The 27,961-nt window shown below is 41.8% G+C and overlaps 1 protein-coding gene across 4 annotated transcripts in view; it reads left to right on the forward strand.

Moving 5' to 3' along the window:
- Positions 1 to 27,961, forward strand: part of MOV10L1 (Mov10 like RNA helicase 1) — a 165,832-nt gene that overhangs the window by 33,714 nt on the left and 104,157 nt on the right. For all 4 annotated transcript variants that reach the window (XM_088457605.1, XM_088457606.1, XM_088457607.1 and 1 more), the window contains 5 exons: positions 1,238 to 1,381; positions 2,023 to 2,577; positions 6,892 to 7,083; positions 24,849 to 24,963; positions 26,408 to 26,585. In XM_088457605.1, coding sequence (XP_088313731.1) covers positions 1,238 to 1,381; positions 2,023 to 2,577; positions 6,892 to 7,083; positions 24,849 to 24,963; positions 26,408 to 26,585 — 1,184 coding nt within the window. The remainder of the gene's footprint in view (positions 1 to 1,237; positions 1,382 to 2,022; positions 2,578 to 6,891; positions 7,084 to 24,848; positions 24,964 to 26,407; positions 26,586 to 27,961) is intronic.

A 27,961-nucleotide genomic window follows, 5' to 3' on the forward strand; every position in this document is an offset into this window, starting at 1 on the left:
TCACCTTTAAAGGTGGAACTTCAGGACATTCACAATGGCTTTGCAGGTGTCTGGAATGATGACGCTGAAAGCCTGGGGGGAAATGAGGGTCCCAAACTTCAGGATAGCAATGAGTCTCTCCTCAGACGGGATGGCCCTCCGCATATTGGTATCCTGCCTCCTGATATAGGAGGTCACTAGACGCAGCAACTCCTGGAAGGTGGCGTCATCCATGCGCAGGTAGTTGCGGTGATCGTTTGGGTTGTTCTCCCTCATCTCCATCAGCAGCGGCATGTGGGAGCGAGTCTCCCTCCTCATCAGCCACTCCTTCATCCAGCAGGACCTCATTCTCCTCCTTTTCTCAGCTCCATCACCTTTCAGCTTCATCAAGCCATAGGCTAGCAGAGGCTGATAGTGATAGGAATCCATCACCACAGAATAGAATGCAGGATAAACACACTTTGTAAAAGGCAAGCCAAAAACGAAGCAGAGCACAATAGCAATGTACAGCGTTCAGCAGGTATAAACCAAGACTCACTAGTCACAGAGCAGAAGTGCACAGACCTAAAATGGCGGCTGCTTTATATTCCCCCTAGTTAAGCCCTCCCATTATTTAAATTACAGAAGATGCATCGTGAGGTTGTTTACTGCAAACGATATATCGTTAACGATCTGCAGTTGTTAACGACCCATCTATATCATTTGGTCATTTGTACAATCGTTCCGTGTGTGGGCACAATATCGTTTGTCTGGGAGTGTACATAAATACAAGGGAAATCGCAAACGAGATTGGATCGTTTGCAAATCTCATCATTTGTGGGGACCTTTATAATTATATTTGTTTATTTTTCTGTTCGTGCTGTAAATAAAAATCAATAAAATGCCTGATTTAAAAATTCATATTTTAGCTGGATATACTCCTAATGATAAATAAGGCCCTGAAATGCTCTTTTCTCACATTTCTGCTCGTCTCCTCAGCAGGGGGCGAGTAGAAATGCTGGTGCCGGTGGCTGTTCATGCCCGAACGGAGAAGCAATTGAATCGCCTCTAAGGTGTATTAAAGTAATTTATTATTATAATTATCCTTGTATTTATATGACGGCACAAGGGTTCCGCAGCGCCTCTAAGTAATAACTGCCTGTAACAAGCCCATGTATTCTGGGGAAAGGGAGATATCTGTGTTACAGTATACAATCAATTATGTCTCATGATTCTTTTTTGAAAAAAAAAAAAAAAAATGATTTTGATGCTTTTGCAGTTTGCCGACACCTGACGATGGGGACTTAGACAGTCAATACTCTGCTGCTTTGATGATGAACAAAGGAGGCTTGGAGGTTTCCAGAATGACTCATCTGGGAGTAATCAACCAAGGACAGAGTAAATCTCTGCAAATTTGCATTGAGTATGTAAATTCTATAGAGCCAGCTGTTCTTTGTATAGAAGCAAATATCTTTTTTTTTTTTTTTTTTTTTTTTGTTAGTATTTGTTTGGCACACGTTTGGAGATTGAAATAAGTTATCAATGTAGTTAAAAACTGCTTATGAACCGTTTTTGTTAATTGTTTGGTGAATTTACTACTTTTGTAAGTTTTTAAGTCTTTATTCCTTCAGATAGAAAGTTAGAATGAATATTTAAAATATTACAAGTTTTATCAGCATGGACAGGATAGTACACAATAAAGTTACCCTGCTTTTCCCTGCGTAGGCTAACCAGAAGTACAGTTGTTATAAAGGGGATGGGTACGGGATACCGGTGCTCGGGATCCCGGTGGTCAGAATCCCGACGCTGGCATCCCGAGAGGGTTAGAATACCGACACTTGTTGGTCAGTATTCTAACTATAGATATGGGGATGCAGTTAGAAAAGTGGGCATAAGAGTTGTCCCAAAGTAGACAACCCCTTTTTAAAAAAAAAAATTTTAATTCGATAGTTACCTTCAATTTGGATGTCAATCTGCATTTGCCAAGTATTTTAATGTATTATTACATGCTTCATACGTAAAATTGTTATTTTGTAATATATGTATCTGTTTGTTTCCATTCAGGAATAAGGGAAATAACACACATTCATTGGTAGCTTGCAAAGTTGCAGGTTTGGAAAAAGAAAATAAATTCAAATTTGAAATGTGTACTTCGGAACTGGATTCCGGTAAAGTCTCATCACCCTCCTTAAAATCCCCCCATTCTTCAGTGAAGACTACACAGATGAGACCATCCTTATATAATGTAACCAGTGATAAACAAGATGAGAACAAGAGAACGGAAGCTCTTCCTTCTAGTTTAATGACGTCAGATGTTAGGATTTATCGCATGGGTTGTTATATGCCTTATCTAGGTTACGCTTCTAAATGCTTCAGTGGTTCTGCTGCAGTGTTAGGAGCAAGAAATTATTTTTCTAATGAAACTTTAAAAAGTCCTTTGGGTGTTAATCCAGTGAATGAAAATCATTTGACAACAGAAAATGTGTCTGCCTACAATGGATACATTGACATGAATGGAAACGATGAGAAAACTCCTCAAACTTCTAATGCTGCCTTTAGTGAAGCAATGGTGATTCCTCCTGGGGAAAAGACCTTTATTACAATCACTTGTGAAGCAAGGTATGTTTTCAGAACTTCGTTCACAGGTTTACTAATATGTTTAAATATCGACAAAGGACCTGATTTAGAGATGGGTGCAAATGCTGTTGCTGCTGCGTTTATTTGTATTGAGGCACTCACTTGTGGCGTCTGATGTTTAATGCTTGTGTACAAAGACGCAACCAGTGACGGATTTTACCTAGGAGCTGCAGGACTGCAGTCGCCATAATAAAAATCCACCACAACCAGTCACCCCAGTGATCTCAGGTTCTTGTCCTACTGTCCCAGAATCCCAGTGCCAGAATCCTGACCACCAGCATCCCGACGGTATTAGGGTTAAGGTTAGGCTGCGGGAAAGGTGGGTTAAAGGGAGGGTTAGGCTACTTACCTTCAGGTATCGGGATTCTGACTGTCCGGGTGCCGCTGTTGTTGTATTGACCTTGGGTATCCCGACCGCTGGGATCCCGTACCCAACCTTCTCTTACAGCATTCACTATGAGACTGCCAGTCCGGAGTGTTAGAAGAGTTTCCAGCAGGAAGCCCATGCCGTGTTACTCGCTGGCCATAATATGCTTCTAGGGGCTGCAGACTATGAATCCTTAGAAGCTTTTACTACAACTGCATGTTCGCAAAAACAGAGTGCAGTCGGTAATTAGGGAGAATCTGGTTGTATTCTGACAAGGATATTTAACAAAAGTAAAACTAAATTATATATCAATTATACTTTTATAAATGCATTGGTTTATTTATTTATTTATTTTTATATTAGTGGCCTTACTATTGTGTTATGTTTTAATTTTCCACCTGTCAGCATCTTAGACCAAGCATTATCTTTTAAACACAATAAAGGCTTAATTATATAATTAAACCTTTTATTGTGTTTAAAAGATAAATCTTGGTCTAAGATGCTGACAGGTGGAAAATTAAACCTGTAACATTAGTAAGGAAAATTACTTTAGAACACTAAGCCACAATTATAATAAAAAGAATGTATTTATAACAGTATAATTGATATTTAATTGTCTGGTGTGACTTATTGTGTCACCAGTGCTACCTGTAGTATATAATATCGCTATAGTGAACCTTGAACTCCCCTATCTATTGCACACAAACACACTGGGCCTCATTCTGATTCAGACGCAGTGCTGATATTCACACATGTCAATGTTTTTTTAACTGGGCATGCGTCTAAGCCACTAGAAAGTCGCAAGGTGCTTGTGGTATCACTGTGTGTATGCACAGAGGCGCATTACCTCATCTTTATATACTCACAGAATGATTCTCAGCTTTGTATTCTGGCTGCTAGGAAGAGCTTCTTCTATACAGCACACTAGCCATCTGAAAGTGATTTCATTTGCATTGTAGTTGCCAAGAATAGATTTCTTGACACTATTTTTCTCTCTGCAGTATATTAATATACAGTGGATATAAAAAATATACACACCTTAATTTAATTTGCAAGTGATGTGAAGTCTGAAATACTATAGATAAATAACCAGTCATGTCTTGTATTTAATATTGTTTCCCCTTTTTAAGTCCAGTAGCTTAAACCGCTCAAGATGTGGTAGCTTTGATACATGCATGTACAGTCAGGTCCATAAATATTGGGACATTGACAGAATTTTCAGATTTTGGCCTCTATTCACCACCACAATGGTTTTGAAATGAAACAAACAAGATGTGCTTTAACTGCATACTTTCAGATTTAATTTGAGGGTAATTACATCCAAATCGGGTGAACGGTGTAGGAACTACAACAGTTTCAATATGTGCCTCCCACTTTTTAAGGGGCCAAAAGTAATGGGACTATCAACTCAAAAGCGATTTCATGGACAGGTGTGGGCTATTCCCTCGTTATTTCATTATCAATTAAGCAGGTAAAAGGTCTGGAGTTGATCCTAGGTGTGACATTTGCATTTGGAATCAGTTGCTGTCAACTCTAAGGGGCTGATTCAAATGTTTTGTCTGCGTTTTTTTTTTTTTTTTAAGACTCCCAACGGAGCATTTCAATTGTTGCTCTGTCAGGGGGCGACAGGCGCCGGTATTTCTGCTCACACCCTCAGGAGAGTGCGAGCAGAAATGTGTGAGAAACCACCTGGTTAGGGCGCGTTAACTGCAGTTAGCGCGCCCACACCAGAACTTTAGATTGGTTTAGCCATTTTACACGGCTAAACCCAGGGCAAAGAGGGCGATAATTAGTGAGCACCCAGAACAATTGAATTGCAACACTGGGCGCTCATTAATTATCACGCTTAAAAAAACATTTGAATCGTCCCCTAAATATGAGATCCAAAGAGCTGTCACTATCAGTGAAGCAAGCCATCATTAGGCTGAAAAATCAAAACAAACCCATCAGAGAGATAGCAAAAACATTAGGTGTGGCCAAATCAACTGTTTGGAACATTATTAAAAAGCAAGAACGCATCGGAGAGCTCAGCAACACCAAAAGTCCCGGAAGACCACGGAAAACAACTGTGGTGGATGACAGAAGAATTATTTCCCTGGTGAAGAAAAACCCCTTCACAACAGTTGGCCAAATCAAGAACACTCTCCAGGAGGTAGGTGTATATGTGTCAAAGTCAACAATCAAGAGAAGACTTCACAAGAGTGAATATAGAGTGTTCACCTCTAGATGCAAACCATTGGTGAGCCACAAAAAACAGGAAGACCAGATTAGAGTTTGCCAAACAACATCTAAAAAAGCCATTACAGTTCTGGAACAACATCCTATGGACAGATGAGACAAAGATCAATTTGTACCAGAGTGATGGGAAGAGAAAAGAATGAAAGGAATTGCTCATGATCCAAAACATACCACCTCATCAGTGAAGCATGGTGGTGGTAGTGTCATGGCGTGGGCATGTATGGCTGTCAATGGAACTGGTTCCCTTGTATTTATTGATGATGTGACTGATGACAAAAGCAGCAGAATGAATTCTGAAGTGTTTCGGGCAATATTATATGCTCATATTCAGTCAAATGCTTCAGAACTCATTGGACGGCGCTTCACAGTGCAGATGGACAATGACCCGAAGCAAACTGCAAAAGCAACCAAAGAGTTTTTTAAGGCTAAAAAGTGGAATGTTATGCAATGGCCAAGTCAATCCCCTGACCTGAATCTGATTGAGCATGCATTTCACTTGATGAAGACAAAACTGAAGAGAAAATGCCCTAAGAACAAGCAGGAACTGAAGACATTTGCAGTAGAGGCCTGGCAGAGCATCACCAGGGATGAAACCCAGCGTCTGGTGATGTCTATGCATTCCAGACTTCAGGCTGTAATTGCCTGCAAAGGATCTGCAACAAAGTATTAAAAAGTGAAAGTTAGATTTAGGATTGTTTAGTTTGTCACATTACTTTTGGCCCCTTAAAAAGTGGGAGGCACATATAGAAACCGTTGTAATTCCTACACCGTTCACCTGATTTGGATGTAATTACCCTCAAATTAAATCTGAAAGTCTGCAGTTAAATCACATCTTGTTTGTTTCATTTCAAAGCCATTGTGGTGGTGAATAGAGGCCAAAATATGAAAATTCTGTCAATGTCCCAATATTTATGGACCTTACTGTATATGTGACATATATAAAATGTTGGTACTTCTCAGCAAATGTTGAGACCTTTGGCTGTGTTCATCCTATGACTAGCTTTATTCCTGGAGTTCATGATCTGTATGGGAATAATTCTGTCAGAACACAATGGCAATTGTTTGAAGCGGGTTGGGTTTGGGAGACCGGCAGTCGTGATGCGGGCTGTCAAAAGACCAACAGCGGCATCCCTATGCTCAGTATCCCGACAGGGATAAGTATTCTAACCCTCCCCCCATAGTGCCTAAACCTAACCTCCCCCCCCCCCCCCCTCCTGCAGCCTAACCCGTGCGTGGTGCCTAACATGGCAGGAAGTCTATACCAGAGGATGCTGGCATCAGAACAGGAGCATGGAATGTTAAAATAGGAATTGAAAAAGGCAGCTGCTCTGGGGAGCAGGCAAATGCTGGGAGTGAGATTAGTGTTTGTGTGATGTGCAACAGCTATGACCTGATATGTACTGTACTGTAGTAGTACATGAGTAAATGTGTGCTGGTTGGAGGGTAAGCATCTCAATAGGTTTCTGTATGCCCTTGCACTCTTACTCTCCACACTCTAATTGATCAAATATACAAAAACACATTAAAAACATCACCCCCATATTTTCTCTTACTGCCCCTGGCACCCCATCTTTGATCAAATAGTTTAGCAGAGCTTATGATAACTAATTTTGTTTTGCACTACCTCTTTTTACATAAGCCACACTGTTCCCTCTTTCTAATATTGAAATATTATCTTCTTTATTCTTAAGAAACCCAGGTCGCTGCAGAGAGCTTGTATTATTCTGTTTCCAAGACTTTCTTATTGGACGCTACATTGAAGCTACGATTGAAAGTGAGGAGGAATACATATTGCTGCCTGCTACTGCATTTACTTCAAGGAACAGCACATATCTTCAGGAGCCAAAGAGTAACAGCATAGTCCTGTCTGCACCACGGAAAAGGCATGTATTTGTATATTCTTTTACACTGTTCTACAGTTCAACACTGCTTGTTATCTGTTAAATGTAGCCAGATTAGGTAGGGTTCATTTTGTTTTATTTTAATTTGTTAATTATAAAATTAAATCAGACTGAAACCTATGCCGGGTACACATCACACCACACCTATGCGGGAGCGCGCATCATCGGTGACATACTTCGTATAAGCTGGACAATTTAAAGAATTTGTCGTAACGATTGGTCGTTATCGGCAAATTCGTTTTAAAATGTCGACTAGTGTGTGCCTGGCTTTAAACCACTTTTTCTATGAGATTATCATATTTTGGTCTTTTTTAGTCTATGACATCATGGAAGACTTTTCATGGTGTACAGAAATTAAGCGACGATTATAAAGTAAAGAAGCCAACATAGAGTTGATGCAACATAGATTACTAACTTTTTTTTTTTTTTTGGTAATCGTTTATTGAATAAATTTGAGAGTACATTGAAAAAATGCAATAAGCAGTAATATTGAGGTCATTATAAAACAAATCAAATCAGCGAAAAAGCTATAAACAGTTATATGCAGGTTAGTTAGAATTGGCTTATAGAATTGACCAGAGTGGGTAAAATTGAGAATAGGGGTGAGGAAGGTGAAAGGGAAAAAAGGTAAGAGGGAAAAAAGAGATGAGAGCGATAAAGTAGAGTAAAGGAAAATGTGAGGGGGGGAATTTGGAATTAAGAGTTACAGTGAAAGTGATCACCACGGCACTAACCAAGACCGGGGAGGGGTACATTTTGGTAAGAATACCAAGGGCTCCATGTAGATTGGAACTTCTGGACAGTGTTGTTTTGTAAGCTAGTAATGTATTCCATTTTTGCTACAAACCAAATTCTGTTCACAAGTTCTTGTCAGCTGGGAGTGTTCGGGGCCTTCCAATTACGGGCTATCTGATACCTGGCAGCTGAAGATATTTGAAGAGCTAGGTTATTGGAGATATTGGGAGCATTATCGATCGGGGCGCAAAGTAGAAGATTAGCAGGAGTGGGAGAAGTCGGGGGTCTAAGGAGTTGAGAGAGCAGGGTGCGAACCATGTTCCAGAATGGGACGATCAGGGAACAGGTCCACCATGTATGAAAAAATTTACCTACTTGACCGCAACCTCTCCCACATGAGTTAGGATACATCTGATGGAGACATCCACCTGGCGTACACCTTGTAAGAGTTCTCTTTGATGGCTACGCTGATAGAGCACTTTGAGATAGCTAAGCGTATGGTATCCGAGGCCTCTTCGCCAAGGGACAAGCTGAGATCTGATTCCCAGGCCTGTTCATGTACTTCAAGTGGAGGGGACTCCAATGTCAGAATAGAATGGTATATAGATGAAATAGCCCCCTTGTTGTTAAATTTATAAATGCATAGTCTTTCAAAGGGTAAGGGGTTGGGTAAGGAGCGAGCAGCGGAATATGAAATCACAAAATGACAGATTTGTAAGTATTGGTAATGTAGACTGTTAGGGATTCCATGTTTTTGTTGAATATCTGCGAAGGACAGAGGGGAGAATGCCCCGACGATATGGTGGAACCTTGTAATGCCAGCCGAGGTCCAGGGGCGAGCCATGTCATGAGAAAAGCCTGGGGGGAATGTGAGATTATTCCAAATGGGTGTTAGAGGGGAAGGGTGCGAGGAAATATTTTGTTTTTTATTTATTAGATCCCAGTTACTGAGCGTCGAGTTAATAGTGGGAAACAGGAAGGAGCACTTGGGTCTGTGTTTACGAGGCAGCCACGGCAAGTAAGAGATTGAGTCGATATCTACAAGGTCACTTTCCAGGTCGACCCAACGCTTGATGTGTCGAGGAGAATGCCATGAGGCCATTTGACTCAGTCGGGTAGCATTATAGTAACGGTAACGGCGTAGATTGGGTAGACCCAAACCTCCCTCCCATGTGCGTTTGACAAGCATTTCTCGACGGATGCAGGGTTTTTTATTCTCCCATACAAATTTGCAGAGCGTAGATTGAAGAGATTCTAGGGTGTGGGAAGGGATAGGTACAGGGAGGGTCTGGAAAAGATATAGCAGTTTGGGAAGAATATTCATTTTCACGGCATTAATACGTCCTATCCATGAAAGAAAATACGTTCGCCATTGTTGTAGGTCTTTATAGATTGATCTAATGAGGGGTGATAATTGGTTTTATAGAGTGAGTCATAGGATTTTGTCATAGAGACCCCAAGGTATTTCAGGAAATCCCTCTTCCAAAGGAAATTAAAATTTGACTGTAACAACCTCCTCGTGTTTCCAGGGAGATGGAGAGGAAGGGCCTCAGATTTATCATGATTGATTTTGTAGCCGGATAAAGAGCCATAGAGAGAGAGCTCATGAAATAGGTTGGGAAGTGACCTGAGTGGTCTTGTTAGCGTGAGGAGTATATCATCAGCAAGTAAGGAAAGGGTATATTGGGATTGTTTGATTTTGACACCGGCTATGTTAGGGTTTTCCCTTATACGGCTAGCGAGCGGTTCTATGATAAGGGCAAATATCAGGGGTGATAAGGGACATCCCTGTCTGGTCCCATTGGTGATAGAAAATGAGTCTGATAGTAGACCGCCTGCGGAGACGTTATAATAGAGGGCTTGAATAGCCTATAAGAACTTCCCGTGAAACCCGAAACTGCGCAGTGTTTGGAACATAAATGGCCAAGAGACCCTATCAAAGACCTTCTCCGCGTCCAAGGCAAGCACCAGAGAAGGAAGCTTGTGAGTATTGACATAATGAACTATATCAATAGTGCGTCTTGTATTGTCTAGTGCCTGCCTGGACGGGACAAAGCCCACTTGGTCTGGGTGAATGAGAGTAGGGAGAAGTGGGTTTAGCCTATTTGCAAGTACTTTGGGGAAAAGTATTAGGTCGGTAGTAAGCAGTAAGATGGGGCGGTAGTTAGACACTAATAATGGGTCTTTATTGGGTTTTGCAAGGACTGTGATAGTAGCTTTAGTCGTATCCGGGTGAAATTAAGCTCCTTCTAGGATTTGGTTAAAAACCGCAGTTAAGTGAATACTCGGAAATATTATAGAGGTGTTTTAATATGTTTTGAATATCGAATTGATAGTAGTAGGGTTATATTGATGAGTGCCATGGTTGTCTTTTAATACTGGGATCACGGTCCTGGCCTTCCGGGCTTTCAACCTATTAGCTAGTAGGGAATCTGCTTTGTTACTTTTTTCATAGAAGTTTTGGTTAAGCCAACGTAAAGACTGTTCAGTTTTTTCGGCCTGAAGGCATTGAGGGATGCTTTTGCAGAAGTTAGTTGGTTATATAGAGAGCGGGAAAGGGAGACGTTTATGAGAGGTTTCCAAGCGGTGGACCTCTTCTGTCAGAGAAGTCATTTGGGATCTATGATCTTTGTTTCTGAAGGAGGCATAGCTAATGATATGACTGCTTTATGTGCTTCCCATGCCAATGGTGTGCAGGCAGAGTCTGTAGTGTTCAAGGAAACATAGGCCCTCATTCAGACCCACTCGCGAGCGGCTGTCCGCTCGCAAGTGGGTCGATGGTCCGCACTGCGCATGCGCGAGACGCGACGAGCGAAGGACTTTCCTTCGCTCGGAGTGTCTCATCAAAGGGGGCGTGCTGTCGATGTTGATGTTGACTGACAGCACGCCCCCTTTGGTGGGCGTGCCTGCCAGACAGAGGCGTTCCCAAGGGAACGCCTACCGTCTGAAGCCGGCCCCACTGACGTCACTAGTGATGTCAGTGGGAGTGATTTTGGCTCTGATAGAGCCAAAATCACTCCTGGCCTTGCGGTTGAAAAACTCAACCGCAGGCTTTTGCTCGCAGTTTCCACTCGCGTATATCCTGTGGGTGGTGACCCACAGCTATACGAGCGTCCAGGAGGACGCTCCATATTAATGGAGGTGGGCCCTGATTCAGAGCGAGCGCTCTGGTCAGAGCGTCCAGCTCTGAATCAGGGCCATAATCTTTGAGGGCAAGTTTAAGTTTCTCATGAAATTTTGGGATCTTCAAAAGGGTTTTGTTCAGACGCCAAGGAGGTCGAGATGTGGGCGTGTCAAAAAAATCAAATGATGTAGTAACTATGGAATGGTCAGACCGACTGATTAGTGACTATAGATGAATCGGAGAGGTGTTTAGATGCTGGGGTGCAACGGAGAAAAAAGATTGATGGGGAATTGAAAAAAAGGTGAAGTCACGGGATGTAGGATGGAGAGCTCGCCAAGTATCGAAAAGGCCTGATTCACGAAGATGTGAGTTCAAAGATCTGGTCAAAGAGCAAGGTCGTAAAGTAGTAGGGGCAGGAGATTTGTCGAGTTCATGATTGAGGACGGCATTGAAGTCTCCACCCACAAGAAGGTAGCCCTTCCTATATTTATTTAATTTGGAAAAAAAGGAGTTGAAAAATGATATCTGGCCATTGCTAGGGACATATACATTAGCTATTGTGCACTCCAGGTTGCCCAGTTTACCAGTTAATATAATGAATATTCCATCAGAATCAGTGTGTAGTGAATTCTGGACAAAAGGCACTTTATTGCTAATTAGTAACGCCACCCCATTGTGTTTCGATTGACTAGAAGAGTAGTATGAGGTAGGGAAGTTCTTAGAATGTAGAGAAGGGTGCATATTCGCTTTAAAATGAATCTCTTGTTTTAGAACAATCCCAGCTTTGAGACTTCGGACAGATCGAAAAAGCGAAGATCGCTTTTGAGGGCTATTCAAACCTAGAATAGTTTATAATGAGAATGAGGAGAATCCGACTCGCTGGGGAGGAGGGGGAAGGTATAAGATCAGAGTAAAAGGGATAATGGGGAAGGAATAGGAATTCATCGTGTCCTGCAGAGGAAGACACACACGGTAATCGGGACAATAAAGTCCAAAAAGGTTGCAGGGATGGTAGTCCGAGCCACCTTAGGAAAATTAGAAAATATGGGCTGTAAAATGGAATAGTATTCAATATGGGGAGCGTGTGGAGGTAGTCAGAAGTAGAGGGTGGGAGTGTCGGAGAGTCGTAACCCTCCAGTGGTGGTCGTTTAGTGAAAAGGAGAGAAATATAGAAAGGCTTAATAAAAATTCTAAGTATGTCACTGTAGATGATGAAGGGGGGAGGGTGCAAAGGCGAAGAGCAAAAAGGTCAGTAAGAGGTTGGGTGTGAAATACGCAAAAATAAGCATTGAGATCAAAAGTAACAGTATACCTATTCTATCAACATACTTTAACAATCAATTGGAGTTCCCTAAGGGTTTACTAAAATTGAGTCAATAATACACATATATAAGCTAAGCTAAGCTGCTGAGAAATGATAGAAATGTCTAGGTTTACACAGACTTTTAAGGATCTAACTCTATTGATTGGAGACATGACTAAATAGTGGAACAATGAAAATAACTAATGTATATCAGGATATAAAATAATAATATTGTTGAAAAGGATATGAAATGGTCGTTGGAGAAGAACCAAAGATGTGGGTTGGGTGACCATTGAAAAAACGGGGGCAATCATTTATGGTGATGGCAAATCTCAGATTTGTAAAGTCCCCAGCAAACATGTATTAAAGTCTGTGGAATGAAGGAACAGTTGACTTCTTTAGGTAGCAGTTGATGTGGTGGGAGAGGGTCCGGAGTCCTCCAGATGAGTGAGAAAGTCTTTGCCCTCTCTGGGATCTCTAATGATAACTGTTTTCCCGTTGAAGTCGATCAGTAGTTTGAAGGGGAAGCCCCAACGGTAGCGGATACCTCGTGAACGTAGTGCGCTAGTCAGGTCTCTGAGTTCCCGGTATTTGAATGTGAGAGGGGCCAGGTCTTGAAAGAACTGGAGTTTAATGTTTTCATATATGATATGAGATTTATTGCGCGTTGGATAACTCTTTCCTTATCCTTAAAACTGAGTGAGCGCATGATTACATCTTGTGGGGGTTCACCATCTCGAGGTTTGGGTGTAAGGGCCCGGTGGGCTCTTTCTAATGGTAGTTGCTGGGGACACAGATCAGGGATAATAAAGGTGAATATTTTGTGTAGATAGTTCTCCAGGTTGTCCAGGGTTACAGATTCTGGAATATTCCGGATACGAAGGTTATTTCTTCTTTCCCGGTTCTCTAAATCCTCATTTTTAGTGCGAAGATCAGCAAGGTCTTGAATAATGTGGTCGAGATCTCTGTGAGTTTTGGGAATTTTGGAGAGCATCTTGACGAGACTCCAATTTAGAGGTTCTGGAGGACAATGATGAGAGATCGGATTTAATGGATGAGACTGCTTTATCTAGTTTGGATTCCAGAGATTCCTTGAGGTCTGTGATAAGGGATCGTAATGCCATGATGTCCTCTTTAGTGGACAGAGCTGGAGGGGGGGAATCATCATCATCATCTGTGTGGTGAGGGCACGGTGACAGAGGGTCAACAGCCGTTGAGGACTTATCACCTTTGGAAAAGTGTTGAGCTATATCACCGCCCACTCGTTTTCTGATGTTTGCGTTAGACCTATTCATAATGATATCGTAGGAACAGTAGTGAGAGGGAGGTGGAGGGTAATATTTGAAATGAGTTGAACAGAAGACCTGGTATAGCAGTGAATTGGAGGAGAATGCTGTATTGAACCATATAGAATAATTTAGTACCACCGGAGGGTGCAACATCGGTGCGCTCAGGGACTCATTGATACAAATTGTTATAGCAAATAAAGAGTGTCGTAATAGCAAGAGATTGCTGAAGGGGGACAAACAATACTGGCAGGAGAGTCCAGGAGGTCACGGACCAGGATACAGTGAGTTTGGACTAAAGCTGGTTACTGCTGTGGCAGATGATAATTCTAAATGGAAGAAGCTTATGAGGTAGAGATTCCTGTGAGTTCCAAATCTTGTATTCACTTGGTGTCTCAGCAGAGGGTCACGGCTATTTATACAGTGGCACCTTTATAGGATGGTGTCTGGGAGCTCCATAGTGTGAGAGAGCCACCCTCTGAGCTTGCTAGGGTGTCTCTGCAGGGGACTTACAGGGATTGTAGGTGCTGAGAACAGGGAGATAATCGGGTCAGCGGCAGTAAAAGTGACATGCAGGGAGAAAGCAGGTCTCTTCTCAAGATGGCGCCTGAGTGTTCTTTGGCTCAGTGCCCAGACAGAGGGCCTCTCCCGTTATCTATTTGTGTGGTGCCGCTCGGTACCCAAGGGGTGGAGGCAGCGGGCTCCTGTACTCCCGGGTCGCAATTCCAGCAGGCAGCATCAGGGTGAGTATAAGTAAAACTCTCACCTCTGAATGACACCGGCGTCCTCTTCAGACCCCCCGCAGGTCGCGGTCAGGAAGGCAGCTGTGGGTCACAAGATCTACACCGGGCGGGTGACAGCAAGAGGAGTCAGGTCGGGAACAAGTCCCGTGGCGGGCTGGATGTAGGAGGTACACTCCGAACAATCTGGCTTCTTGCAGCTTTAGTCTTCTATAGCTTCGCTCGTCTTTACACCAATACTTTCCACAACGGAAAACCTTTAAGCTTTTGACAATTAAGGGACAACTAAACCTGATCCTTTTGCACAAAGCAGCTGAAACTCGAGAACGCGGCTTCAATGCGGATAGAGGGCCGCGACAGCGCTAACAAACACTGCCCGGCTCCGCGAACCTCACCGTCCTAGGGTGCCAGATCACTGAGGGATGAGGAGGGTGGGAATGAGCCCTCAGGGTAGGCAAGTTGGCCAGAAAATCTGGTGTTTCAGCTGGAGCTCCAGACACCCATGTCTGGCTTCTTCAGTAGTCAGGCCACGCCCCCACTAATTTTATTTTTGAGAGACACAGTTGTTGCTGTTTTTGTGTTTTTTGGTTGTTTTTTATTACAAAAGCAAGAACTAATCTGTTTTTGGTAAACACTCAATGCTTTGAATTATTTCCATTTCAGGGCTAGTTGCTGTCTTTATGTGCATATAGACTGCCCTCTCCATTTTATGGAGGACACTGACAAAGCTGGTGGTACTAGAATGCGGGTACTCGATATATTTTAACACTTTTCCTTAGCTACCTTGTGCCAGAAAGCCTTCAGATTGTCTTGTGAGGGCATCATTTTGGTACTGCATAATCAGCCTTTGTTCTTTTTCCCGCCAAATTTCAGTTCTCAGAAAGGCAAAACGTCATCTTTCATGGACAAACATCATCTTTCATGGACCATGAAAGATGATGTTTGTCTATGAAAGATTACGTTTTTGGTGGGAGAATCCATACCAATCCAAACCTGCACATGTTTGTAGTATTTCGTTTATGCACATGAAAAATGTAACTCTTGGTCACTCCTTCCCTGATTTGAGACCAGATTTCTGGCTTCAGTGTCTCCCCTATATCAGTCTCCCAAAGACATTCATACATTTCCTTGTCTGGTTGGTTATGTTTAAATAATAATAGGGAGTAAAATGTGAATCAGTGCTCTAGAAGAGGACATAGCTAAATACAGAACCTGAAATGTGGAGGTCTGAACTGGAACGTGAGGTTTAGCTATGGTGTTAAAAAAATGACAGAGTTGTAAGTGTTGTAAAAGGTATTAGGAGGGAGGTTTAGGCGGTCACAGAGCTTATAGAATTCTAGAAAGTTATGTCGGGCAAAAATGTTATGTTGTTGTGTCTGCAAAACATCACAGGGCCAGGAAGGAAAACCGGGTTATCTAATAGTGGAAACTTTCACGGGGGTTAGCTACTAGATAAAAATGTGCATAAACAGTAAATCCATTCAGAGAAAAGAGCAAGTGGGAGGGAAAAGCGACATGTGAAGTCTATCTTTTGGTGTCCCCCAACAGAGCATATGTAGAATGTCCGACCCGAATGGAGAGTTCCGGATTTTCCAATGCTTAGAGATGAGGTCATCTCCAAGCATCTGCAGACAAGTTCCTCTGCACCTGTGCGCAGTGTGAAATGCACCGATCCTGGAATAACCCGGGTCTGCTCTGCGACCTGGAGGGTATCTGTCCCGGGTCTGATCCAGTTTGCAACCTTGTTCAAAATACCGTGTCAGATCTGGGAATTTAGTCTAAAAGAGGTATAAGCTTCAACATTCACCCATAATTGTAAATGAGCATTAGAACGGGAAAGAACAATCCATCTGAGATGAGTACAAGGTTTAAGAGGGAAGGGTAATCCCAGGCCTCCATCTCTAGCATTTCTATAGAGGACTCTAAACTGGATTCTGGGCCTCCTTCTGGATCAGATAAATTGTGAAATTCTCTGTTGGAGGTCCTTGAGGAATTTGAAGGAAATCTGACCAGATGAATCTTTGAGGAGATCTCTAATGTGTTTTTTTTTTTTTTTTTTAATAGTTCTTCGCTTTTGGGCCAGAATTGAGACCGTTTAGACACCTCTCTCATAGTATTGTTGAGAAAGCTAAAGAAGAGTTTCAGCTGCTTTGTGCAAAAGGATCAGGTTTAGTTGTCCCTTAATTGTCAAAAGCTTAAAGGTTTTCCGTTGTGGAAAGTATTGGTGTAAAGACGAGCGAAGCTATAGAAGACTAAAGCTGCAAGAAGCCAGATTGTTGATCTTAAGTCTTGGATGCAGCCATGCTGATAAGGACACTACATATTATAGCTTTGTGCTATCCAAACTGTGGAGGGGGAAATATTATGCAACAAGGGCCTGATTCATTACGGATCGCAACTGCGTTTGCAATAGCGATTACGCACGCAGTCTCACTGCGATAGTATGCTAATCCACTATGATCGCAGCACAACATAAGGATGCCCACTTTGCCATACACACATCCGTAATCCTCAGCAAGACTGCAAAACCATCGTTAACATCGAGTACCATTGCAGCCTCACTCACACAATTGCACAAGCTCTGACCTTACTTAGGAATTGCTAACCTCATCGCACACTATGAGTACTCAAGCTGCGTATGGCATCACAGTGGATAATTGATGCATGCCCCTGCAACGGCGTTCAAACACACTGGCACGCCTGCGTTTCGCCGACCACCCACCCTTCACCTCCCACAAACAGAACTTCCTGTCAATCACTCTGCGTTGGGTCTGCATAGTCACTGTGAATGCAGTCCCGATTGCAGTGGCTGGTTCGCGCACATGCACTGCGATGTATACGCAGAACGCAACAATTGGCCGATTGCGTGCAGAATCGCAGTTGCGATCAGTAATGAATCGGGCCCAAAGTCGTGTTCTCTGAACTCTGCAATCACTTGTAAAACTAGAGCCCTATTTTCCAGTGTAAGCAATAAGCTTTCATGAAGATGCCAGCGACATCGAACACGAGACGGGAGTTGGAAATCAATATCTAGAAGAACTGCTGCATAGTTGGCCCAGGACACGTCCTCTAAGTGGAGGTTTTGCATGGTAGAGCGGTCGACAAATTGCATGTCCATAGGTGATTAGATTTGATGGGGTACTGAAAAATGAGTAAAGTCCCGAGCTGAGTATAGAGAACGCCAAGAGTTATAAAGGTCATATAGTTTCAACAGAGGACAGTTGTCCACTGTCCAATGGGGATCCAGTTCCAGAGTGAGGTGAAGGAGATTCGTTGAGACTGACATATTGGACCGTGTAGAAGTCACCTCCTCTTATCACATGTCCCTAGGTGATCTGTGATAATTAGAAAAAAAATCTTGAAGGAAGATATCCTGTCTCACATTCGGAGTATAAACCGATGCCAAAGTGATGGGCTTTTGTTGTAGGCAACCAATGAGAATGGCATATCTGTGCTGGTGATCAGAGTGGGAGGAAACAATAGAGGGACAGAGCCAGTGGTCTCCAACCTGTAGCTCACGAGTTACCGGTAGCTCTCTGTCTTATTTTTGGTAGCTCACCTAGCTGCAGTACAGCCGAGTCAACTAGGAGGAAGTGACCTCTGACGTGTGCTCCCCCGTGGCATTGACACCATGGGTGGAGCCACAGGGAAGCACATCAGGTGATTACCGCAGCCTCTACAGCAATCACCTGACATGTTTTCCCGTGGTTCCACCCACGTCGTCTACACTACGGCGAAGTGAGTGACTCCCGCCCAGCCCTGCCGGAAAATCACACAGCAGCCCTGCCTGTATCATTTGCTCCTCTACTGCACGTACCTGCTTGGAGCCGGTAATTAACAGTGCAATCTGCCTGTGTTTAAATTTTATTCACAAACTACAACAATATCATTGTAATAATTAAATTAATTGTTTTTAAATTTTCATTAAATTGCCTTCAATTTTAGGTTATTAGCCAGATTTTTTTTCTACTTAATTTTTAGCAGCTCTTCATGAGGTTTCATTTTTCTAAAGTAGCTCACACCTCTATTAACGTTGGAGACCACTGGACAGAGCAATGTTTTAAGATGGCCTCTCCCCTAGTTATATGAATGGATGTGGCATAAATGGCATGAGGGAAAACTTTATCCGCAAGACTAGGGTGAGAGTGCGCAAAGTGTGTTTCCAGTAATAAATTTCTTTTAAGACTCAATTGCTACCACATTAGTAGATGCTATGGAGAAACATATTCTGACTACTGAGTCAAGATTGGTAACAACAGTGTCAATATTTTTAGCAGCAAGATTATTTATTTACTGTGTTGGAGATTTTTATAATTAAAAGTCCACGCTCAGTAAGCAGACCCAGATCTTAAAACAGAGGTATTGGTGGCAACTGAATGGTTGGTAGAGCTGTGAAGCATTATGGCTTCAGTCATGTCATAATAATATACAGTGATGAACATCACCTCTATAACATTGATGCTGGTTACTTATTTTGGGATGGAGAACACATTTGGATCATTCCTTTTTTTTTTAAACAATATTCTCATTCATCCTACCAGGGTAATGCTGCCAAACCAGGACCGCGCACAAAAATAAAACAAACCTTATTTGTAATCCTTGCTCCTCCCCATCTACATCCCATCAGGTCATGGGACGTCAGTTTAACTTGTGTGATTCACAGGAGTGGGCATGTTTAATTCTGGGGTTCTTTATGAGATCTCCACTGGAGGGGGGCAGGCAGGAGTGCTCATCAGGTCCCCACCCGCTGCGCCTGCTCCCAAGATCTCTGACTTTCAAGTGTAGAGGTGACCCGATCTCTTCTGTCTTCCACTCAGTCTGTGGACTGCATGCCGGAAGCTGTGGCCTGAGCAACAGCGCAGTCCTGTATCTCTTACTGCAATTGATAGGGGGCTTGCAGCGGTCTCCCCTCTCCATATCTGCGAGTAAACTGGCTAAACCCATTTAAAGTTCTGGTTAGGGCTCCCTAACCACAGGTTTCTTGCACATTTTTGCTTGTACCTGGGGGTGTGAGAAGAAATGCCGATGCCAGCGGCTATTGTGCACAGATGGAGCAAATTTTGAATTGTAACATTGGGCGCCTCAAAAATATAGCCGCTGGCTGAACAATCGCCCCTAGTAACTGTCACTCATAGCAGTCTAAAGCTGGCCATCCACTATATAATTTTCTGTCAGATATCTGTCCAATCTGGCTGGTTGGAATGAAAACCTGGTAATGTATGGGAGCAAATGACAGTTGATCATGTGGTTTTAAACACTGAAAAAAGGACAAAAAATTGTATCAAATTGGTTAAATTTCTGTGTTTTAACCAATTTGCCTGAACAACCATTTTTGTCTACCGTATTTTCCAGTGTTTTTGAGCAAATGGACGATTGTCATTTGCTCCCATACATTAACAGGTTTTCATTCCAACCAGCCAGATTGGACAGATATCTGACAGAAAATTGTATAGTGGATGGCCTGCTGTACTCTGGAGTGGATTTGGGTCTGGGAGGGAATGATCGTTCCAGACCAACAGCAACTTGAGGAGTGCCGACGTACCACTAATGGATGGGAAGGAAAAGATGACTGGCCACTGTTGACGTCATCAGATGCGACCGGACTGTACATTGTGAATGGGCTGGCCTGGGCACCACAGTAACCAAACTACACAGGGACATCCTATGCTCCCTAAGCTGCTTCCAGGTGCCTATGGCACAGCTTTCCCAGGAACCCCAGTGAAAGCAGGACATTTATACATCCCGAAAAATGTTTTCAGGGCACGTTAGCCAATTTTGGTATGATCCCGGATATTCCAGGATGTATCGCATCCCTATTAGTGATCATATGATCGCCACTTACAGTGGAGTGCTCATTTAGTTAGCTTCTTGACTCTTTCAGGTACTGAAAAGCCTTTCTTGTGTTGAGTACTGTTTCACTCTGCTCATGTATTCTGTTCTAATACAAACTGGAAAACCTGCCCAATCCTGTGAGGCACACAAGTTAAACTGACGTCCAATGGCCTGATGGAATGTAGAGGGGGAGGAGCAAGCGTTACAAACCAGTTTTGTTTGATTTTGTGCTTACTCTTGGTTTGGTGCCTTCTACACTCCAAAGTATAGCAGTGTCCCCTAGATGGATTTAGAGAAACGGATTTAACAGTAAATACCAAAAATCCTTTTAATGAATGGGCATGCTGGGGCTTAGAGCACCTGAAGGAGCAGTGCATCAGCACTGGAAGCATTCACCGTGCTGCATAAAAACTGTAAAGTTGTTGGAGGTATCCCTCTAGATGGGGACCTCCTGAGACTAATTTGTTAACCAGCAACATTAATCTTGCATGAATATCACTCATGGATTGAGCTAAAAGATTTGAAAAGTGATCTCTTAAGTGTGTGCACCATCTAAAACTGTTCAGACACTTTCTCTAGGTGGAGATTACAACCCCAATTGGAGATTGGCGAGAGAGACAGAAATATCTTCTCTAACTGATTGTAAGGACTATTGATTGACTGAATTGTATTTACAAGGCCAGGTGATTCATCTGAATATGAAATAGGGTATAAACGAGAAATGAAAAAAACAGCGCTATTAATTAATAAACAAAATTACCAATGAGCAGTTAGGTCGTAAATTACACAAATTTAATACAATGACCTTAAAGAACAAAATACGTATAAAAAAAAAATTGGCATACACAGAATCTAATGAAATAAATAAATAAAATAAGAATGACTATAAAAAGCCACATATTAATATGAACAAATCATGTCTGATTAATCCTTGGTGGATCCTCCTTCCAAATAATGCACAGTCATACAGGCTAATAAAGTCAGTTAGGACTTAAATATCCCTTTAGGCAAAAGAGTTACCGGAATCGAATAAGTGTTTTGTCACAGTCCCTGGGCACATGCAGTGGCCAATGCAGATATTACTGGTTAAAATCCATCCAGCTTAGGAGCATATTTAAGTCCTAACTGACTTTATTAACCTGTATGACTGTGCATTATTTGGAAGGAGGATCCACCAGGGATTAATTAGACATGATTTGTTCATAGTAATATGTGGCTTTTTATAGTCATTCTTATTTTATTTATTTCATTAGATTCTGTGTATGCTGATTTTTTTTTTTTTATACGGATTTTGTTCTTTAAGGTCATTGTATTAAATTTGTGTAATTTACGACCTAACTGCTCATTGGTAATTTTGTTGATTAATAGCGCTGGTTTTTTCATTTCTCATTTATACCTTATTTAAGGGGCTGACACCCCCATTTTTTTCAGCAGCTCTCTGACAGCGCATGGGTTTTTTTGTTTCTTATTGGATCTATCTAAATATATAACAACTTCTGGAATATAGCACTACATGTAAGGACCGTTTGAATTCATTAATAATTTCAATTTTAGATAGGTTATATTTATGTGCACAAAATGGCAATTGCAGATCGTTCTTTTTGCTTGTACCCTTATGAGGAGTGAGGAAACTACATATCATGCGGAAATATACTTTGCGAGTCTACTAAAGGACCTCACGACTAATTGAATTGCACCCATGGAGTTGCTAGGGGCTGTGTCACTTTCCTTTTCACTGCCAGGTGTTCTAATGTATTTTACTTTAAGTGAGCAGCACATGGTGGACTCAGCATTTTTTAAATTGATATACTTTAATCTGGCATTGAGAATGTTGTTCATTTATGCTTTTTTAAGTCTTTCTTTTCAAAGATTTGTTTTTATTGTTGACATTATTTGAACATTTACATGTGTCACATCTGATAAACTTTTAAAAGTCACAACCTTTTATTTAGAGCACTATACAATATTTTCTGCTGCCCATTAACTGTTCAGACATTTTACTGCATATTTTTGCTGGATTAAAGAAAATTGTTCATACAAGGATTCCACTGAGTGGAGTATTAGGTACACCTGCTGGATAAAATATCGCAGCTACTCAATAAATAAAAGCATAGCAGACATCATCAGTGAGTTCAGTTGTTCTGACCAAACAACATTATGGAGAAAAAGTGTGATCTAAGTGACTGTGGGCCTGATTCACAATTGTACGTAACCCGATTTCGGATGCAGCACTCGAACCTGCGAGCCTGTCAGGGGCGTCTTTTGTCCTCAGACGCTTCTTGCAGCATGAGGCTATTTTCTCATGGTTACTGCATCCAAAGACGCAGCAGTGATGAGAATAGCATACATCTCTGAATGAGGCCCTGTAACCATGAAATGATTATTGGTGCAGAACAGCATACTTTGTGTAGCTCAGAAACTGCTGATCTTCCCGGGATTTTCACACAACATTTTATAGAGTTTACAGAGAATTGTGCACCAAATAAAAACATTCAGTGAGCAGCAGTTTTGTGGGATTACTGAGAGTGGTCAGAATAGAATAGCCAGACTTGTTCAAGCTGAGAGGAAGGGAACAGTAACACAAATAAGCTTGCATTACAATAGTAGTATGCAGAAGAGCATCTCTGTATACCACAGCATGTGGAAGACCATACCGGATTCCGCTCCTGTCATCTAAGAACTGAAAAGTGAGCCTTCATTGGGCACGGACTTGAAAAACCTGGACAGTTGAAGTTTGGTAAAACGTTGCCTGCTCTGGTGAATTTCCATTTCTGCTTTGCCATACAGATGGTTGGGTTAGAATTCTGTGTTAACAATTGTAACTTACTGATCCATTATGCCTTGTGTCAACGTTGTGTAGTGTTGTTGAAATGATTTGTTGGCATACATCAGGACCCTTATTTATTTGTTTATTAACATAGTGCCAGTATATTACGTTGCCCTTTACAATTGGAGCATCATTTAAATTCTAGAGCCTTCTTGAATATTGTTGCTGAACATATGCATCCCTTTATAGCCAAAGCCTACCCATCTCCTAATGGCTACTTCCAGCAAGAGAGCCCCTCATGTAACAAAGCACACATCTACGAGGGTTGTCCAAAAGTAATGCCTAAATGCTCATAACTCTAAAATAATATGCAACATTTCTTTGAAACTTTGTCAGTTTGTAGTTTAATACGTCTGCTAGCTATATATGTATTTTTGTTTAGGTAATCCAAGAAATACCATGGAATTCAAGATGAAACAAAGAGCAGTCATTGAATTTCTGAAAAATAAAAGTCTGCAGTGCTACAGAAATCCACAGAAGACTGAAAAAAGTGTACGGTGAGCGTACAATTGACTACAGCAATGTCAGAAGGTGGATGAAGCGTTTTCAATCAGGAGAATCGTCCGTGTGCGACAAACCTCGTGGTGGCAGACCACCAACTGCAGTGACAGCAGAGAACCAGCACAGTCGATGCCATGATTCAGAAAGACCGTCGTGTGACCATCAGAGATATCAGTGATGAACTTGAATGTAGCCATGGCACTCTAGAAACATTAATCAATTATTTGGGATATCGTAAAGTGTGTGCTAAATGGGTTCCAAAGCAATTAACTAGGGATCATAAGGCCCAGAGGGTGGAAGTGTGCAATGACCTTTTGACCAACTTTGAAGCCAACCCTGAGATGTTTTTGGAAAATGTCATTACAGGAGATGAGACCTGGGTATTCCTTTATGACCCAGAAACAAAGGCCCAATCAAAACAATGGAAACACCCAAGTTCATCTAGGCCAAAAAAGTTTAAATCACAGCTATCCATAAACAAAGTTATGTTCACATTCTTCTGGGATTGCCGAGGTGTTATTCTCATCGATTACTTGGAACCAAACCAATCAATCAACAGTGATCAATACATTATTACACTTAAGAAGCTGAAAGAAGCCATCCGCAAAAAAAGGTTAACAATTCCTCTGTCAATGTCCTCTTACACCACGACAATGCCAGACCTCACACTTCGATGGCAACATCTGCGACCATTGCCAAAATGGGGTGGAAAATAATGCCACATCCACCATAGAGTCCTGATTTGGCCCTTTCTGAGTTTCATCTATTTGGCCCTCTCAAATACTGTCTCCGGGGTCAACATTTTGAAGACATAGAGGTTGTTAAAATCGTCATACGTTCCTGGGTCAAACACCAACCACTGGAATTTTTCCAAAGTGGATTCACAGCTTGGGTTGAGAGGTGGAGAAATTGTTTGAGGGCAGATGGTGAATATTTTGAGTAGAGTCATTCTGTTACTAAGACTTCAAAGTATTTTACTGCAAATTTTCAAATCTGTATCTATAATAACATTTTAGTTGTGAGCATTTAGGTATTACTTTTTGAACAACCCTCGTACTTAAACTGGTACCATACATATAACAATTAGATAAGTGTTCTCCAATGGCCTCCACAGTCACCATAACTCAATCCAATAAAGTACCTTTGCCAAGATGTTAAGGATATTTGAAGCGTGAATGTACAGCCAAGAAATGTGCAGTAATTGTGTGATGCCACCATGTCAAAATGGATCAGAATACCTAAGTAATGTTTCTGAATCCATTGCAAAAAGAAGTCTGGCTGTTCTGGAGCAAATGGGGTCCTATCCATAACTAGCAAAGTATACGTTTTCTAAAGGTACCACTGAGTGTCTATAGTTCTATCTTTATTATTAACAGCAGCATTATTTTAATTGTTATAGGTCATCAAGAAGACAGCTTCCAAGTTTTATTCCAATATATCCTATACCAGAAAGACTTCAGAAATGTGTGGAGCAAAATATGAATATACTAGCAATAGAGCCTTGTCTGGGAGAAGTAAGTACAACTAGTTTGTTCATATTAACACAAGATTAAACTTCCTAATAATCAATGTGTGTTTTCATAACTACGGTTCCTTGTGCAGTTGTGTTGTGTAAATTAATATCAGCTGCCGTAGCTTTAAATGGCTACTAAACTCATTTTGTGTATTGAAGACATTCCTGACATGTACATGAAATAATTGTGTTTTAACTAAATCTATTTGGCACACTGTTTCTATAGAGACAGTCGACCTTGCTTAACCACTTAACTGATGTGGTTGCATGGGATGCCAACGCAGTCAACTGTGCTTCAGCTGTGTTTTTAAAGAGGAAATCCATGTTACACATGTGCAGAACAAATCTCCTCTGACTCCTGCGGACTCGGCAAATTCTGACCGGTTTTGCTGGAAAAAATCGTCAGCGAAGGTGGTGCTGCTCAGTCTTGCAGCAGTCAGAGCTTGTGAAATAGGCTAACAAGTTTCTTGAGTATGAAAATCTCAGTAGACACTGTAACTAGACAGTGTGTCCATGAGAATTACTGTATGTGATGAGTGAATGGTTAAGTGAGCCAATCTTTTGATATTACCTTCAGTAAAAGTTGTCAGTTTTGTGGCTTAGTTACCCTACAGATGTGCCCTTACACATCTTTGCTGCAGTCGCGACAAAAAGCCCCTCTCAGTGACTGGTACCGTGAAACTCTGGTAGCGCCGGGAGTCGTCTTTTGCCGAAAATGTGCCTGTCACAATACGATGTGACTACGACGCACCAACAGACTAGGCTGATTAATTTGATACAGTATGTGACACTTGTACTGTATATCTTTGTGATTCTGTATACGTACTGCTACAATGTAGCAGATTTTTTCATTCTAAGTTCCGTTGTGCTTCATATACAGACTCAGGTGCACACAAATATACAACTGTGCGACTAGGACACACCAGCAGAATGTGCTGATTAATTTAATGTGTGTCACTTGTATATCTGTGTGCACCTGAGTCTGTACCTGAAGCACAACAGAACTTGGAATGTAAAAAGCTGCAGCCGCTACATTGTAGCACTTCGTATACAGAATCAGGGACTCAGTCGCACAAAAATATACAAGTGTCTCATATCAGCACAGTCCGCTGGTGCGTCCTAGTCACATCGCATTGTGACTTAAACACATTTTCAGTAAAAAAAAGATGCCCGATGCTAGCAGAGTTGCACAGGACCTGGCAACTCACTCACACCCGACAAGTCGCTCTGTGTTCCGCATTGAGTCTAGATGGCTGTAGTTATTGGAAATCTGTAGTTATTGGAAAGAGGTAATTGCACTGCATAAATAAATCTCCAATCACCTTTAGGAACCATTAAAATTAACATTGATTGACTTCCCAAACACACAACAATTATCTGACATAATCTTGCTATATAACATAAGAGAACTTTTCCAATTTCCTTGTGTTTATTTTTATTTGCAGATCCTTACATTGCCAAATTTTCGCAGGAAAATGTCAACTTTACTTTGGCTCGAGGATATTCACAATGAGATAGAAATAAAAGAATTAGGTCTAAGTGGTGTTTGCTTGCAAAAGCGTGGTGGGTTTCTCCTATTGCAGGTACCTGGTATCATAGAGGGAAGACCGTCCCTATTCCCAGGTAAGATGCTTCATTGCTAATAAAATGACTGATTATTAGTGTGTCTTTTTTGTTGTGGTCAGCTTTTAGTTTTTAACAGATGGGAGGGGGTTGAAAGGAGAGACATTTGACTGTTACAAGAAGTTCTATATTATTATTTTTAACATTTTGCATTTTCTCTTTATATGCCAGTATTTTTGCCAAGGGTGTCATATTCAGGCATAAAATGGTATGCCATGCTGTCATACATTCATTGGACTTCATATAATTTACTTTATGGCTTACTTTAACAATATTTAGGCCAGTTTGTTTCCATGTACTGCTGTGTGTAGGCTCACAATCATACAAATGTATCAGTATTCACACTTGCATGCTATAATGCGTCTTGTACCCAACAATGAAGGTGGAAATAAAACATACATTAAAAAAACCCCAAAAAAAGGACTGGATTCAGGAGAAGGTGTTCCGGCTCTGTGACCCTGTCCTCAGCTGCAAATCAGATACTTCACACTCATTTACTAATCGGCAATGTTATCCTGAGCTACGAATCTGATGCTCCTAACAGGCTGACCATAAAGTCAGCAGAGTAAGAGGAGGAGACTGGAGAGTGCGGGTTCCTGCAGTAACTGTGCTTTTTGGTAGGAGGAGGGTTGATGCCATATAAAATGTGGGTCGTTTAATTGGCAGTATATAGTTTCACATTCAGTATGGGATTATATGCTTTCTAACCATTTACTTTCCATGCTGCTATATGTATACTCAATTGAACACCACAGTATCCTTTACAGTTGACCTAGGGTATTATTCAGAGATGTACTTTTAACCTGATGGTTAGCGTTCATCTCCGATGTTTAGATGTCTGCGTTCTCGCTCACAGTCCCCCCTAGCCACTTCATGATTGACATGCTGCTGTATTTAGGGGGTCGGAGTAGGGGCATGGCTGCCCACCGTGAGGTAACGGCGGTGCTTCTCCCCCTATTTTCCGGGAGGCACGAGACAAGGGTCTGCGTCGGTGGACGCAGATTTCCTGGCCTCTCAAGTGACCAGGCACCAGCCAGGCTGAGGTAAACTACAGCTTACGCAGCCTTGCCTATGAAGCACCATCGCAACCAAAGGTCGCAATAATTGATGTGAGGCAGTGCCTACAAACGCTGCAGCCGGATTGTAAGTGCAGCATGGATCTGTCTATTTCATACAGGCACCACCTTCTGCATTTACATTGTGTTGGACGTATAGCACAGCTGCTGCTGTGCAATACTGTCCATCTCTGAATCAGGCCCAAGTGCTGTGGCAACACCAGCACTTTTCATTATTAGAAGCTTTACTAAATCTACCGCTAACATTTTTCTAATTTGTAGGGATTTGATGAGTATGCAATATTTAAGCTAGATGATTTT

Source organism: Taudactylus pleione, unplaced genomic scaffold, assembly GCF_031769625.1.
Source record: "Taudactylus pleione unplaced genomic scaffold, aTauple2 ptg000041l, whole genome shotgun sequence".
In the NCBI taxonomy this organism is placed as follows: Eukaryota; Metazoa; Chordata; class Amphibia; order Anura; family Myobatrachidae; genus Taudactylus; species Taudactylus pleione.